Here is an 18,105-nt window from a genome sequence, read left to right as displayed (position 1 = left end):
CTCGCGTGCTTGTTTCTTACGTATATTAACTAACTGACAAGTCAAGATCTGCCTTACTACACTAAACACCACATACCTGGGATTTTTCATCCAGCAGTCTTTTCTCCTTAAGTGCTCTCAATAAATTACTTGGACTACCTATGTGATTAAGCTGTTGGTAAATGCCTCTTAGAGTGCTATCAGCAGTATACTAACTGGTGGAGGAAGGATTCATGATTGCAGCTACATAAAAATGTACTTCATTTAAAGCAGCTGCTTTAAACAAATACAAGAAAACAAGTTCATTGCCCTTCTTTTAATATTTCTGCATAAGAAATATCCAAATGGGGAGAAGCAAAGATAATTCAAGGAAAGGAGGCACAAATTGTTCTCTGTGTCATGGCCTTGATGAAACTGAAAGCAATCTCAGGGCCTGAGAGTGCAAACATTTGTTAAATATAAAATATGATAAGACAGATGACACAGGATTTGCATTCAAGTATTTGCAAGGTGTGCATGTAACAACACATTCACCAGTTCCTCTATTGATACCTTAGCCCTAAAAAAGAGACATCAGGTAGTTTATTAGACTGTAAGATGGGAGATACCCTACTATTACAGATATGTTTTTCAAGATGCACATCCATGTTCATTATTTAGTAACGCCTAATTATATACTACAACTAGATTTTGAGCAAAACACATATCCAACTTTAAAAATAGAAATAAAAGAGAACAAGAAGGGTGGGAAGAGATGCACCATAAGAAAGGACAGGAAAAGTAGAAAAAGGACACATCTTTCTAGTTCAGAAACTGGTTGCTTGCTATTTTATTATAGCTCATTCTCACCCCATTTTTAATAATCAATCTCATGATAATCTATTAGAATTATATTCTAAAAGATGCTTTCTTCAATTAGCTCTTCAAATAGGAAATGTTTTTTTAGTTGTATTCCCATCTACTCAGAAAATATCTACCAACAAAAAAAGTCACTTTTGTCTGTGTTCCACCCAGTAAAATTAAGTAAATAATTGTATTTTTGGTGATTGTCCCAGGAGCACACCAGTCAAAACAAATCACTCAAAACTTTTCAAAGGTCAGTTCAGAGAATTAAAGCGCATAGAGATTACTTCTTGTGTGCATGTTACACACAGTGTTCTGTGAGCAATATGAAGCTTCCCTCTGTGAAAGCATGATTGTGACTTCCAAGCTTTAATATAAGCATATTTTCTGCATGACTCCACTTCTTTAACCCAAAAGACAAGTCTAGGAAACACTGAAAGCTGGAAGGAGAAAAATTGGTCAAGTTGTGTGACCTCTTAGGTCATGATCCACCATGCTAGAATCAGTCGTTTACATTGTAACTAGCCTTCAGTGCTGTTTGTATATGAAAAACTAATGCTTCCTAAGACATCACAAAAATCATTTTCCACTAAGAACATCTCAAAACCTTTTACCATTATTACTGGGGAGGATGAGAAAACAGACACAGGATCATTGAGTGATCATTGACAACAGGATCTTGAGTACCAAGAGAGTTATGCCAGTATCTGTAAGTATCAGAAGGCAGTAAGAAAAATTGGTGGGTTTATAATCTGGGTTTTCAAAAAAAATACTGTTTATGAAACAGAATGTTTCATACTACAGTTATGGCAGTTGAAAACAGAATGTTTGCTGTGACATACAGTCTGTTCTTTATAAGGTCAAATGATACAATCTAGAGAGAAAAAACTACAAGCTTCCAAATCTCATGGCCATTTTGTAAGCTTTAATTAAGATATGCTGAGTATGTTCTTACTCTAAAAGTTGTATTTTCCCCAACAGTATGTACGAACAATGTTCAATTTTATTTTAGGCACTGCTGATACTGCAGTAAGAAGTACTTGGATTAAGAATGATGTCTTCTTATGACATGTGCAAATGGTTTCAGATTTTTTTTTAAGGATAGGTCACTACAAGAATAAACAAATTGCAGAATTTACCCCTGTAAATTAAATTTTAATGACATGTAGAGATTCTTAGAAGCCTTCCCATGGAAGGAACAGATGTAGTTGGTTGTAACTGTGTCACATTACTGGTTTAGGGTACTCAATAAAATATTTATGTCAAAAACCTGCAAGTGGCTTAACAAATTTCCACTCCACATTTTAAGGATATCAGAAAGAACAATTTCCAGTACTGAGCATAAATTGAGCTAAACTTTAAAGGGAAGTAAAATGTGATTACTAGTAAAACCTGCATTGTAGAAAATGCCTAGTGACTAACTTCTCCTTGCTTATGTGACCATTAAATTCCCTTCCTTTAAGGAAAACTGCTTCTCAATGAGAGACAGTGCCATCCAACTACATAAACCACATCCTTACATCACTTTCCACAACACTTAAGTCAACTGCAGGGAAATAATATTAATTCTGTTTCCTTATCCCAGTAGCACTGAATTCCTTGGTTTCGCCTTCTACACTACTATTGTTCTAATACAGAAGAGTTTTAACACAATAAATCCCTAAGCATCTTCTCTGAAGTCATTTCAGAGAGCTTAATGCCATCCAAAGAACCCTTGGCCAAGCTGTATCTAGTAGAGTGACTGTCTTGCCTCAGCTTAACAAAACAAAGTCTGAAAGCTGATAAGCATGGTATTATGCACTTAGGTAACCCTAAGGAAATAAGAAATATTACCTGTGCCAGAGGATAACACTGTCTCAATAACAAGTGGACGTAAAAGAGGACACATATTAAATGGGAAATTGTAAGCAATGACACAATTATTTGTGACACAGACTTTGAATAGAAGCAGAAATGAACTCTGGTTTTAATAGAGAGCTTACCTATTTCATGCAAGATATCGTAAATCATACAAATACTGTCATACTGCATCACAGCTTACAAAAGTAGAAAACATGACATAATGGTTAAGGACACTGATTTCTACTCTCTGTTTGCAACACTTTTCAGGATCCAGGTCTTCTTTACAGAAAAGCAGGAAAGAAATGCTGCATTACCATTCCCATCTTTTCAAAAGCTTCAGGATACAATGCAATACATCAAATTTGAAATAAATCTGCAACTGCCTTTGGAATGTTTAATTTACAGTTCAGATGCTAAAATTTAAATTAGTTGCAAGTGCCTAAGAAAAATATATCCACAGATTAGTAGAGAAGTATTTCCAAGGCTTTTGCTAAGAGGCAATACAGGGAGCTCTGCTATGCCATATTCTTGTAGTTTTTCAGATCATTTTTAATAGAGACTTTGAGCAATGTCAGCCAGCAAGACCAATTTATCAATTTTCTGAATATTCTTCTTCACGGGAGTTGTCATGCTAGTATCTTACAGACAGATCCATTTTGTAGCTACTGATGGCTATTAGCCATCAATGCTGGTCATTGTATTTTCCTACAATCAAAATGCTGCAGAAGAAGTGTTTGGAGGAGGGCAGGCATGAGGATTGGTCACTTGGAAACCCAGCAAAATCTATGAATGTCACAAAAAGCCAGATCTTTTTGTACTTGTACCTAAGGAAAAAAGTCAACTTCCTTTTCCAATAAATGTTCTTTCCAGACAACAGATTACTAAACCAAACTGGATACAGAATAACCTCAGAAAGATTTGCAGCAAGAGTCTTCAAGAGCTTTTGCAGATGTGAGTGGGAGGCAGAATGATCAAACAAGACAAAACCAATAGGGAAAGCTCAGCCAAGAGCTATCTGCTACCACAGAGACTTGCCCAAAGTTCAGTTCAGAATTTATGAAATACAAGGCCATACCATGGACTCCAATTGTAAACAAAATACCATTTATTTCAAGTTTTGTGTTGAAGAAACAAAATAAAGAAAATAAGGTAATTGCTATGGATTTAATCTGGGTTGATTAGAAGTGCTTTGTAGCACTCTAATCTCACGAACAGTGCCCACATAATATCCTGACAGAACTTCAAAATGCGCCCTATCTTTCTCATGCTGCTAGCATACATAGTACTTCTACATTAACAAAACTTAAATAGGGAATCCAACTTAGGTAATTATTTTGCTTACTTGAAAACTAAGAGTAAATTGCATAAGATAATATAAAACCTTCCACTTATTTGTGTGAACATGTTTCTCTTCCAGTTTTAACATGACAGCTACTTAATATTTTTCTTCAAGTACTTAGCTGTCAAACTGATTTGTTTTATAATTTGAATTTTTCTTGAGGAGGCTTAGCAAACAAGCAAAAACAAAACAAAAAAACCCTGTCACATCACAGAAGAGTTTAGATATGCCAGCTCCTAGAAAGTATGCACATAAATTAACAAATAGAATAGTTATACAGTTAATGAATAGTTAATGATTGTATAACCAATGTATGCAGTATATAAATAGTTAATGATGGTATAAATTACTTTATTTGCACAATTTAAAATTGCTTTAACTTCATGGTGGCTTGGTAAATACATAAAAATATAAGAGTTTGTTTCAGAAATTAAGTGTATTAATCTATACTTTGTGCTTTAAGATAAAAAGAAGCCATGCTCTCCCTGTACAGTAAGAGAATAGAAAAATTGAATAATTAATATCTCAGACTGCAAACACAGCAGAAGTTACAAAGTTTTGGAGAGAAGGGAAATAACTTCGTGGAAATCAAGTTAGCCTACAATGAAGAAAAAAAATAACGATTTATAAAAACTATGCCTCCCCAATGCCTTGACTTTTCTTATGATTTATAACTTGATTTTTTTATCCACTAATTTTTTGTTTATTTTATTAGAAAGTTAAAATCCCCCAAACAAATAAAAATTTAAAACAAACAAAATCCCAAGACATAACCCCCCGCAAAAAAACCACAAAAAACAATCAGAGAAGGTATCACTATTCTGGTTTCTCATCAGCACCAGTGGTCTTCACCAGGCCATCATGCATTCTCCCTTTAATTCAAGAACTTCTACTTTACTGGGGCACACATGGATTGAGCAGTTGGATCCATGACCCACAAATACATTGCTTAAACATACTTTCTTAAATTTTCCTCAGGGAAAAGCAGTCCAATGACCTCTTCCATTCTTTGGTCAGCAACTCCGATATTAAGGCGAATTATTATTCTTTTTGAAAACAAGACTGATTTGCATTCTCATATTTTAGAATACTGCTAAAGGATGATGTTAATAATTTTCAAATTAAATACTTTTGAGTTACTGGTACCTTTTTCTAAGAGATGAGTAATTTTAATAAAATTCACTGAAAAGGAAATAAACCACTGATTATTTTTTTGAAATAACAAAATATCATAGTGGCAAAGGGAGGCTTTTCAAAGAGATAACAGTTGCACTGCATCCAACTTCTGTATATTTTCACAAAATTCTTTCTGTTCTCCTAAATATTTGTTGTCTAGAATAGTTCTATCTTTGGGAAAAAAAGCAAATGTTTCACTTTGAACAAAAAGCTGCTAACCTAGACCAAGCCCCTTCCAAGTTTAAAAATATTATTTAGATGGTCTCAGAATATGCATATTTCACAAAACAAAACTGTGCTAAAACATAGTATACAAAACGTGAGACCTCTGACACACACAGATGCAAAGAAAAGAGTTCTGAAAATTCAGAGAAGTACTCCTGGTTTTTTGAACTTACCTTGCAAAATTCCATGAAACAGTACTTTTTCATCAAATTATACTGAATCAGTTTTTAGTCTCAAAATCGTTCCTTACAATACTTTTTAGTATATCTTCGTGATTCAAGCCCTTATTTTTATTAAGCATCTACATATCACCAAATATTTGCAGAACCTCACATAAAAGGAAGGGCAGAAGTACATGCCCAATACAGTTTAATTTCCCTTTTAGCATACCCACATGAAGAAAAATAAAAGTACTGACAGACAAATAGGCATCACTTTGATTCCACTTACCACTGGCTGATTGCAAAGGTAACGGCAAAGTTCTCCAATGTACTGGATGACAGTCACATTGTACCTTCTGCAGTCATTCCAAAACTGACTAGCTGAGAACTTCTTTTTTAACACACAGGTTGCACCTTTATGGAAACAGTAGGGAAAATGAAATTAGGCAATTGCTCTGTGTGGCAGCTTAGCTATAAAACAGATCATCTGAGGAACTAAGACAGCCTTGCCCAGAGAACTATGCGGTATTTAAGCTGTTTTATTTGAAGACTTATGTTCAAACCTGGTAGACAAAGAAGGCAGAGGAAATCAGCCTCCTGGCTGAGACAGCAATGCAATAGATCAGAGCTTAAAAACAAGAAGTCAGCTTCTCTTCTTACAACACTATTGGTGTTGTAACATATTTTAAGAGTTTAAACTGAACTCTTGTGTTCAAGCGTTTAAGTGAAAATACCCAGAAGATTCAGGCTGATTAGTAAATTATGTGGGTATCACTGAAGCCTTATTTCTCAAGAAAGTATTTATTAATGCACATTCAGACAGAATTAACCCACAATACAATGATCTTTCTCTTGCTCTGACTTGAACTTGACACATAAGGAAACAAAGTATTTGTCATGGAGTTCCAAATAAATCTTTTATAAAAGAGTCATTGAGGACACCTGTATTGTCTCAGTAATACATCTGATTTATTGCCAGTGTCAAAACAGTACACAAATCAAATGGATAAAAAGTTATATGGGATTTAAAAATACATGAAAAATTTTGTATAGTCTGTATGCATTTGTCAATATTTTAAGTTCATCAAATACATTTTAATTCTATTCTACTGCACAATGCTTAGTCGTACATACACTAATGCACCATACACACTGCCAAAATACTGCATAAGTCCTTAACTTCCTTTTGACCTAAATATAAAGAGGTAAAAACATTTGTCATGCAAATTATGATAACTAATTCTTCACCACAAAGAGAGCTTGTAGAGATCCTTTGTTAGTACAAAACATCTCCTCTCCCCAAAATACACAGCTATTCCAAAAAAGACAACTCACTGAATTTAAGCGAAGCATTAGCTTCCCTAGGGGTAGTGAACCTAAGAGTGTTTTAGACATTTTTGTAATAATTAATTCTCTATTAACAACAAAAGCAAACAAGCCTTACCCAGCTGAATGCATCCACCAATGCCAAGAAGAGAAGCTGCACTGTGATAAAGAGGCAGAGTAATATAAATGATGTCTTCTGAAGTAGCACCAAAAGCCCACAGTCCAGCAGCTCCTTTAAGAATCTGTAAATGACTAATGACTGCTGCCTTTGGAAGACCTGTAATAAAATCAAAATAATGCATTAAAGCATTTCTTAAAGGGAATTTGTGTATGAAGTCTCTAAAATCATAAAAGAGTTCTTACTTCTGTAATCGAATTGTCAACCATATTTTTAGATGGCCATAAACAGACAATTAGCTGTTTAATACAATATTGCATGTTTATCTACACAAAAAGATTAGCCACTTTGTAATCTCATCTCTTTGCTATTTAGTTTGATGTCACATTCATTCAAATAAGTGGAAACATGAAGAAACTCATTGGTTTGCTGCTAGCAAACAAGAAGGGACAAAAAATTTACTGTAGATATGGGCTTCTTTTAACATAGAGACATCACACCAGATCTTGTTCAGGCAAGAGTCATAGTGATTGTAAGGTAAATAAGAAAGATACGCGACCTACATGGAGTAGGTCACACAGTGGGTGCTTATGTAAGAATCATACATCTTTCTATTTGTTTTTGAACTCTACGAAGTCTATGACGAATTAACAAAAAAGAAAAAATCTGTGAAAAGACCACATCAGTTAGGTTCTTCTGAATTAGTTTCTTCAAGTTTAGCACAGCACCTTCCTTCAGCAACATGCAGACTCACAGGAAAGGGCTTCTTGTCCTACTACTCTGGTACCTATTAATCTGAGTAGGGGATGTGCTCTTGCATAATATATGTGTTCTCAAACATGCACACAAATTTCAGTCTGAATCAGGCTGATGATGAACAGTGAGAACAGTTCAATACGTCAAAAAATATAATGATTCATAAAGCTTTCTCACCTATTCTTGCAAATTTGAAGACTTAGCTAGAGCTGGAAGTATAATCTGTGGAGAGTTGAGCTACCCTCCAGGCTATTCCACTTTTCTACACTTAAGTGAAAAGGGAATATGCTTAGGTTGCCAATAAATTGCTTATAGCAAGAAGTTTTCTACAGTCTTGAGTTTTTACTTCTGCCCTTACAGACTGTGCAAAATACTCCTTTCTTTTAAGTAAGATTATCAGTCAAAACATGTGAAAATGTTCAGTAACTCAAAATTAGTTATTCCATACTCTTCAGACTACACAAACCTTATGATTTTAGTCACATTGTACATAATAGAAATTAAATGTAAATTCATGTATTTCATACAAAGTTTCAAAAATATTTTAAATTCTACATAACTGAAACTTGAGACTTCACATAGATACTCTGATTCTAATTGTAAGAACAAAATCATCCCACCTGGATAATTCTGTAATTTATTTTATTTTGCTTATTTAACTCCCAACTCTTAACAAGCAAGCTTAAGCATATTTCTATTAGTAGTATTACAAATAAAACCTCATCTCTTGACAATATTTATAACTTCCTAACTTATTGAAGACTGACGTTCTTATTTCCTAATTTTTCCTGAGCACCTGAAGCAAATAAATTAAATTATTATTTGTATGAAGGAACAAAGCCTCAAACCACATATGCATTTTCAATCTTCATGTGGCTAAAACTGTTGTGTTCAATTGAATGAGAATGCCAATCCACTCAGCTTAAAAACAATGCTGCCTTTCATGTCAGTGATCAGGTTTTTTTAAGTCTTAGCTTCTTAGCTGCTGGAGCACAATTCAGACATCTGTTTCTAAACTAAAAGGCTAGTAACTTAATCCTATTTTCTGTCTCTACAGTGACCTGCATAAAACATGACTTGATGAAAGAAAAACAAATGTCTATTTGCGTGTTTCAAGATTCTTTTTTGAAGTTCTAGGTAAAAATCTTAATAACTTTAGCTAGGCAGTGTTATGTGGTCACAAAATACTATCTACTATGATTGTAATCCAACCAAAAAAAGCAATGTTTTATAAACACCTTAGCTGAGAAGTAATAAGTGATAAAGCCTCTCACAGTATTTGTACAATGTGGCAAGAAAAAATAAAGAAGAGAAACCCATAAACCACCGAAGAAAAACACAATATGGGCAGTTTTTTATAGTAAAGCTTCTAGATGAGAAACATGACATTTTGCTATTGAGATACCAAAGTTTCAGAAAAATCAGGTTTCTAGGTGAAAGCTGAAGGAAAACATGGACTCTTTAGAAGATCTTTACCTGTTGTTCCTGAAGTAAATATATATAAAACAGCTGACTTGAGGTTGTTGGCAGAGCACCGATTAACTGGAACAGGGTCTTCAGATGCAGTTTCTAATTTGTCTAAGATAGTATGCACATTTGGAAACGTGGAGTCCTTGGCCATTATCCAAACACTAACATCTTTTTGAAGTTTAGGAAGAATTTCTTCCAATGTCCCAAGTAAATCTTAAAAATTAACATGAAATAAAGTTAATTCCATTATGCCTTCACAAAACCAGAGAATAAAGTATTTTTTCTCTTAAATTTTTACTTTTTGTAATAGAAAGAGAAATGCAAGTCACCTCCTTGGATACAGATTCCATAAAAGAACAATGAACTAGAATGAAAATCCACTGAAAACAAGATATAATGTGCTAAAAATACCGCTGATCCTATCCCATAGTCGAATGGTCAACTAGCTCTCAAGGCAAACTTTGAGCCTTGATTACTATCTCCTATTGTCCACATGATTTTAGGTAACCCTTAGTCATTGCTAAGACCAGACCGAAATGTGGTTAAGTTTCAATTTCTAACAAATCTTGAAGAAATCTATGAAGGCAAATATATACATAACTGATAATTACAGTACAGGCTTCCTCGGATGCCCTCAACAGCAATCTCCTATTGAGAACTAATTTTTTTTCAAAAGCACAGAAGTGACTAATTTAAAAAGAAACAGCAGTTTAACTAAGTTTTATTCTGTTGGCTTATCAGGAAAGAAACAATGAGAGAAGTTCCCAGAGTAAATAAAAAAGAAAATATATAGAGAAGCCAATCCTATTAAATAATCTATTTGGTATTAATATTTTGAAGCATTTTTACAATGTCACTTTCTCAAAAGACATTCTCAAAAGTCATTAAAGTACTAATCCAGGAAACATACTAAGAACAGGAACAATACTGTTTCCAATAGAACTCATTTACACCTTAGGGCTTTGATACATCTCAGTCTAAGTAATTAATCTTACAAATAAACCTGTGGGTATAAATTTATTTTATTATCTCAATTCTTATAATAAATAAAGTTTAATAAACTTGGAATAAACAAAGTTGAATAAACTTGAATAAATAAAGTTGACAGAGTTGACTCACCCAGAACCTCACAATGAGGCATTGCCAGAGCCAGCATTTGAAACCCTGATGTCAGCTCCAAACTCGCTTCACAAATATTAAATATGGATACCATATGCATAAATTTTATGCCAAAACAACTGAAGATTTTTAATCTTTTAGAAAGCTGCTTTACTAATGACACACTTATTTAGTTATTTTAATTAATAACATACAATTGCTATTGCAGATATACAGCCTACTGTCCTCAACTAAACATGTTTTACAAACGTAAAGCCTACAGAGTACAAGTTTTATATATTTTATGAATATTTAGCAAATAGAACTGACATAGTGTAACATTAAAAATTTTGTTTTCTAACTTCCTAGTACTGCAGAATGATTTCAGGAAGAAATCACCCAAATAATTTTAAAAATCTGAAAGACGCATAGCATCCTGTTTGAATCACTGGAGTACAGTCCCACTACAGACAGCAAGAGAGTGAAAAAAATTTGAACACAAAATAATGCCAAGAACAGTCGTATTAACTGCAGGAAACCTGTTGACATGAATGTCAAGATTCATTGTCATATTAATTCTATCTAGCTGTGGTACTATGGAATTACGGAACTATGGCATATTTCTGAGCAATAAATAGAAAAATACAACTGTACTATTTCTAACATGTATTGATAAACCAAGTTTGATGGAATAACTATGTACGTATTACCTTCTTATACTGATTTTTGTCTTCCTATTATGCATATATGTCTCTCAAATATAGTAAAGATAGCTTCTGTAGAACCTAGCAAAAGACACAGAGCTGTTGGAAGTAGCTGAAGTTCTATTTCTGTTTTCAAAAGTAGTAGAGAATATAGATTCTCTACCATTCTTTATTAATGCACTACCTTCATCTAAAATGCAAGTCTGTCAAAAAGAAGAGGATTTGCCTCTTCTTTTTCTTTTTTCCCCTTTTTGTGCATCAAAGGAAGAAAGATAGGAAGTATTAATTTCAACCCTGCAGACACACTCATTTAAAATTTGAGAATGACGTGAGGACACAGGTCCCTTTTAGTAGACTGACTACTCAATATAGTTAAGATTAATCACCATATTAAACATACACACTCCTAATTTTTTCTCCAAACACTCACTCTTAAAACCATAGACTCTGGAGCTTTTTACTGCTATTGAACAATTAAATTATTACATAGCATAATTTTTCTTCTGTGCTCAGGAGTCTAGTACTTGGAACAATACATTAACAGCTTGTAATTAAAAATTATTGTGAAAGAAACTTCTCAGTAGATAGTAAAGAACAGCAGAAACAATAAAATATTTTCTGAATAATAAAAAAAGGTAAATTACAACAGCTGCATTCAAAGTGCCAGAAACTGAAAGTTACTTCTGGAACACACATGAGATGGGGTGTTTGGAGATGACTCTCAGTTGTACTAACATATTTCCAAATAATAATTTTAATGATGATCAACTAACATTTTGTTCCCCAACAGAAAACTTCTGTGCCAGATATTGTGTAGGGCTGTCTAGTCTTTACATATCATCTTTTCCACTTGTCAGGAAGACACAGCCCTCTTGGAAGAGCTATAATTTGTATATTTCTAGAGGTACTTTGTATGTGCACTTCATATAGAAAAGCAATTACAGTAAAACTATTCTGCTATGTAAACTCAGAGTTTTACTCAAATAATACTTATTTACTCTTTACGCTATGAAAGTATATTCAGATTTTGGGTTACTTATTTTGGGAGAAATGTCTCCTCATAAAAAATTTGGCAAGTTCCATCTGTGCTGTTTACATTGCTTGTATACAAATGTTTGCCATTTGCTAATTATTTGGCTCCTACTGGGAAAAAATATGTGGAATTGATCAGGATGGATATGTTTTTCTGCTTTTGTTTGCTTTTTTTCTTCTCTTAAAGCATTATTCAGTAAAAGTTTGTGAAACTGTTACTTTGTATTCACATGAATACATAACTTAGTTACATCTTTTGAGAAAACAAGGAAAATATGTTTTGAACTACTGTCCCAGGCTTCTAGTTGCACAAAGCTTTTTTATGTTATTTTCTAGCAGAGAGATCATGCAGGCTGTTGGCAAGGACACAGTCCCACGCTGATGAAAGGAATACATTAGATTATGAGATCAGTTTGTACTGAACAGAAAGTTACTCAGAAAGAAAACTCCATGAAATGGTTCTTACATAACTTTGATGTGTACCCTGGCTGATATGTTCAGGAAGTTATGTCAAGTCCGGACTCTTCCCCACACTGTCTGGCCTCAGAAAGCAATTGTTACTTGTACTTGATCCCCCAAGTGACTCAGCATGGCTTCCCACAAAGTAATAATAGTAGAAAAGTCAGCTGTACCTCAGGATCAGTGCTGGTGTCTTGAAGTGCCACTGAAGGCAATAAAGGTAACAAAATATAAACCTCCTTGCAAATCAGAGTCAGCTCTTTTTTCCCCTCAAAGACCATCTGGGACAAGACATAGACTAGAGTAAGAGCAAGTGATCAAAGAGATATGGTGTCTAACAGTGCAGGTGTCTTCTACGGTCCTCTTGTACTAAATGTTTAGGTCTAAATAACATCTTATTCCAAATGGATAAATGGATATTGGATAAGAAAAGATTGTTTCAATAGAATCCATTCTTTTTTTCATTCAGTGACTAACATGACAGATGAGACTTCTACTTGTATAACATCAAATGACTTTAATTTACAAATACAAAAAATACTTTGCTTACTCTCTTTCTCCAGGATATAGACATGCTTCTGTCTAGCTCAGAATGCACTCAGCAGCAACAGAAAGCACTGCTAGTGCCTCAAGAGTAAAATCAGAAAAATTTAATACAGCTGGGAGACATACCTCTGTACAGAACTGCAAAATCACAAGATGGCTGTGAATAGAAGGGGCCTCTGGAGGTCAGCTCGGTCTGATCTCCCTGCTCAAGCAGAGCCACGTAGAGCAGGCTGCCCACACGTGTCCATGCAGCATGTACACTCCCTTAATAGCCTTTGTTATCAGGACTGATGTAAATCAATCTCATGGAGTTTAGAAAGCAATCCTTTAACAGCTGAATCCTTGCATCAGAAGCCATGATGGCAATCTGGGATGTCCTACTCTGGGCTGAACTCTTCCCAATAGGAACAGACTAGAGATGCCCTGGCAAATAAATTCCATTTGTGCATTTCTGGTGGGTCACTAAACTGTATGTGTTGTTTATTAGTATTGCTGATATAGATACTGCTCTAGATACAATGATAGAACAGATGCTATGTAATCCCTTCTTCAAGCGGGTCTTCGATCAATATAAACATTCAGCAAAAAGGACATGGTGCCTTAAAAGATGTCTTCATTTTAAGCAATGCCTTACCTCCTCTGCTTAACCAGCAGTTTTTAAACAACTAAGGGCAGCATAGTTTGGTAACATGTAGTAGGAATGAACAGCTTTTGAAAGAGAAGAGCATACAGTTTCTTTCAAGTTCCTCATTGACTTAAAAGTTAGTTAACTACTGTTTTATTAAAAATGCAGTTTGAAACTCTAGCTTTTGAACCTCTTTCAAGAAACATTCCCCAAAATGGGAGTGGTGGGAGAAAATGTTTCTGGGAATGGAAGTGTGAAAAGGTTAAGCAACAAATTAAAGCAAGAGATAAAATACTCTTGGAACATAGCAGACAAATGAGAGTAGTTGAAGTAAAAAAAACCCTCTGACACAAAGGCAAATGGAATTACTGGAAAGGAACAGAAAGACTAAATGTTGGCAAATAATAGAATCCATATTTGCCTTTTAGCCAGAGCCTGGATGAGAAGACAAAAAATTTACTTGATTGCACTAAATTAATTAAAAGAGCATCGGTGTTCATAGAAAAAAAATCCCACACTTTTAGAGATAGCCATTTCATATAAGAAACCAACAAGAGGAAGAAACCTTGAAGTTTTTATAACGTATCTGGGGCTTAAGAATATAACATTCAGTTGCTGAGTTCATAGAATACATTAAGACAAAATCAAACGCACAAAACTTAAATACTACTGAAACACTCTGAACTGAAGTTAGAAAAAGCAATCCAAGTATGAGAGAATTGTCAGATCAGAAGTCTGATTCCAAGTGCTGAAGCAAAGACAAGATGATACTAATTGGACGGATGTACCAAACCACAATGCCTGAGAAATATGCAGGCACACAACAAAATCAGGAGTAAAAAAAGGCATATGAGAGTGATCTTACAAGAGCCACCATGAAAAATGGAACAAGGTATGGAAGACAATGCAACCATTAATAATATCAACCTACCTGTATGGAGGTATCACATTTGTAAGAAATAAAACCATTTTTGAAAATGAGGTACAAAAAAGCTTCAAGATGCAATCATCTCACACAAAAGAAGGCTACATCACCATTCTGAGCAGTCATAAACCATCATCGGTGAGAATTGTTTCAGGCAGCAGCTGAAGGTTCCCTTCACCATAAATGAAACTTTAATATTAACTAGATATACAGCAAGATATAACAGTAGAACCTGTACACAGGTTCCTGTTCTAATGTGTTATTACAGACAAGAATTTCAAGAGCAAATTTGGTGTCGCTGAACACAGGGAGTCAAATTGTTAAGGGGATAATTTCTCCCATGCTGCAGTCTATGAACAAGACCAAAAGTCATCCAAAACACTGAAGATATAGTTTGTAAGTATTGCAAGAAATAGAATTGCTAAGTTAACCTGCATCTCTTTGTGGAGGGTGAAAAACCTACGTATTTTTTAAAAGAATTTCACTATCCAGAAATACTGCAATTACATACTATTTCTCTGATTTTTAAAAAACAGTCTCAATTGCCAGACACGGTGCTTGTCTATGGCAATGACAAATATTAGACCACAAGTGGTTTTGTTTTAGCATAAATACTTTGAAAAAAATATATAGTTCTGTGAAACTGGTGCCACAAGAGGAAAATTAATAACTCATGTTTATGATCAGGAAGAATCCTTTGATACTCACAATAACACTGGACAAAAAGATGTTTAATAGACTTCTAAGAATTATGTAGCTGACTGTGTAACCCCAGTGTTAAACATTGCTCTGCAATTTTTATAAACAATAGGGGGAAATTATTATCTATAATAATTAGGTTCAATATGTTCCTTTCACGAGTGGTATGAGTTAGGCCTCACAGTCACTGGTCTGTGTATAAACTTTCAATTGCCAAATCTCGACTCCTTTGGAGAGACTCCTGTATGATGCGGTCAATAGCTGAGGACACAGCAACTTTAACTTCTTTCACAGGTAAAAATAAAAAACAGCTTCTAAGTCCTGAACAAAAAAAAAGTACTGAGAAGGCTCACGGGACTGACAGACTTACAGCAGAGACTAAAAGCCATTATTAAAGTAAGAAGTTCAAAATGTAAAACACCAGCTGAGGTACTAATTTGTTGGTATTTCTGTTGTATCAGCTGTCTGCACACAGCTCTTCCTTTGTGAGCAGAGGCAGAATCCCAGAAAAACCTAGTTCCACACAGTTGTTCTCACTATCACCTGCTGGTAGCAAATTAAGAGTGGAGAAACACAGTTCCTAGCACTGCTCTGCAAATGCTTTTTAATCCATTAGTTACCTCTAACTCAAATAAAAACTTCTCTCAGATACGAGCTCTGATCCAAAGTTTCTCTCTTTCCACAGTCAATGAGCAGAAAGTTCCTGAACATTTATTCCCTTCCTCAATCCACACACTCAAAAGTACATATTCATAAGAAGGAGCTAAACAAGATTTTTTTTTAATTAAGTAAGAAAGCAAATGAAAAACTGTCAGTTCAGAAGACTTCTTATCATGTATTTGGATTATATTTAAATTGGCTTTTGTTTCATTGACTTGTTTTAATTACCAAACATCTTAAACTAGGAACCATATAGAATCAGAATGAGAAGATTTATAATTTAAAAATATGTAAGGGAAAAATCTTAAAGGCATTTTTGAAAACACAACTTTGCAGCAGCACAGATGGAAGAAAATTTTATCATTTAGATGTCATGGCTGTAAAACCCCACAACTTGTGTAACAGTAGTAAAGCAAGAAGGTGTGCAACAGAAAAAAGGCAAAGGAGACTTGAAACAATACTTTTAAAAAGACGAGACAACATTAATATGCAATATTTAGATATATTTTCTTCCAATCAAGTGTCAAGCTTCTGTGCGGTCTTCGAGCCTTGCAAGTTCACTTTCACTTCATCATAAATGAGTTTTGGCAAGTTAATGTTTTGGATCTGTCTTCAGTTTATACATCTATCCAATTAAACTCAGTTTGAACATACAATGCCCAGGATGCCTACAACAAGATTCTAAATTCTTTTGAAGCATTTAATAAAAATGTAATACTCCAGAAAGCTGCACCACACACACTACCATACCTATTCAAACACAGCAATTTATTCTACAATCCAACACCAACAGTAAGTTTGTTATTATGAATCAACCTCCTATGTACTCTACTCCTGAAACTTTATTCTTGGAAAACTGTCATACTTCTGCAAACAGTTGATCAGTAGAAGGATGAGCAGATAGTACAAGAGAATAAAGTACATGACTTAAGTAACATTAAATTTGACTGTTTGAGAAGTAATGGAAAATTATTCTTAATAGGTAATTTTAATGCTTTCATTTTACTGACACAATTAAACACTTGGAACGGGCTCTACTTAAATGTTGAAAACTCTCTTGCAATACACATTTTTTAATAAAAGGTTAAATGGATGTTCACAAAGCAGGGATATAATTGATTCTGCCTGAGAGGCTGAAGCTTTATAACATCTTGAAGTCCCCTCCAGCTCTGTGTTTCTCTCATTCTGTGAACATCTCTAAATGAGGTTTCCAACAAATGATGGGGGGCGAGGTGTGCGGGAGATGTGACATTAAAATCTATGGATGTAGGAATGAGGAGTATACCCTACCTGCTCCCACAACCAGTATCTTGGGCTCACAGCTACTGACACAGTGCAGGAGAGATCTGAGGCGGACATTGAAGTTGAGGAACGCCACCACACAGCCCAACTTGGCCAGTCCGAACCACACGTGGATGAAGTCTGGCTCGTTCCCCATCAGCAAGGCCACCGTGTCTCCCTTCTTCAGAGCTTCGTGCTGTAGGAAGACCTGTGCTATCCTGTTACTTCTCCGGTCCACATCTCTGTAGGTGTGAACGGTCCCTTCGTAGATGAGGAACGGTTTGTGGGGCTGCTTCTCCGCCAGCTTCACAAACTTGTCCAGGACGCTGACAACCCTCCCTTGCAGCCGGTACATCTCCATTCTCAGCCCATAGGTCAACACTTTGAGCAGGTATCTCAGGTCGGCCCAGAAGTAGGGGAAGAGGAGTTTCTGGATGAAGTGCAAGGAAATGATCCCGACAGCAGCCCCCGGTACCCAGGAGGGCGGCACTGGGAGCGGGTAAAAGTCGTCCCAGCCACGCATCTCCCCGCAGCCGGGCCGCCGGGCACACGGCCGGGCAGGGCGCGGAGGCGGAGGCCGGCACGGGCTGAGGCTCTTCCCGCCCTCACCTCCTCAACAGCGGGACGCCCGAGCCAACACCGCTCAGGAGCAAGGGAGACGGGGAGCTCCGACGGCACGGCACGGCACGGCCGGAGCCCCCACCCGCCTCAGCCTCGCCGCACCTGCGGGCCGGCCCGGCGGGAGCAGGGCGGGAATGCCTGCGCTGCCCGCACGGCTGAGGCCGGACACCTTCTCCCCCCTCGGCCCGGGGACTCACGCACAGCACCGGGCTGCTGCTGC

General features: G+C 35.8%; 1 protein-coding gene across 3 annotated transcripts in view; it reads right to left on the bottom strand.

Annotated features, from left to right (window-relative positions):
• Window positions 1-17,948, bottom strand: part of SLC27A6 (solute carrier family 27 member 6) — a 41,067-nt gene extending 23,119 nt beyond the window's left edge. The window contains exons 1-4 of one of the 3 annotated variants that reach the window (XR_005255480.1): window positions 17,274-17,948; window positions 9,242-9,448; window positions 7,010-7,168; window positions 5,855-5,979 (exon numbers count right to left, since the gene is read on the bottom strand). Coding sequence is in view for 1 of the 3 variants with exons in the window: in XM_038125479.1 (XP_037981407.1) it covers window positions 5,855-5,979; window positions 7,010-7,168; window positions 9,242-9,448; window positions 17,274-17,787 (1,005 nt within the window). In the remaining 2 variants the exon portion in view is untranslated. The remainder of the gene's footprint in view (window positions 1-5,854; window positions 5,980-7,009; window positions 7,169-9,241; window positions 9,449-17,273) is intronic. The other 2 variants (XR_005255479.1, XM_038125479.1) reach the window with 2 other exon arrangements.
• Window positions 17,949-18,105: the final 157 nt, after the last annotated feature.

The sequence above is a fragment of the Motacilla alba genome, chromosome Z, assembly GCF_015832195.1.
Source record: "Motacilla alba alba isolate MOTALB_02 chromosome Z, Motacilla_alba_V1.0_pri, whole genome shotgun sequence".
NCBI classification, from domain to species: domain Eukaryota; kingdom Metazoa; phylum Chordata; class Aves; order Passeriformes; family Motacillidae; genus Motacilla; species Motacilla alba.
Note: the sequence above shows the minus strand (reverse complement) of the source record. Positions and strands in the feature narration are given on the sequence as shown.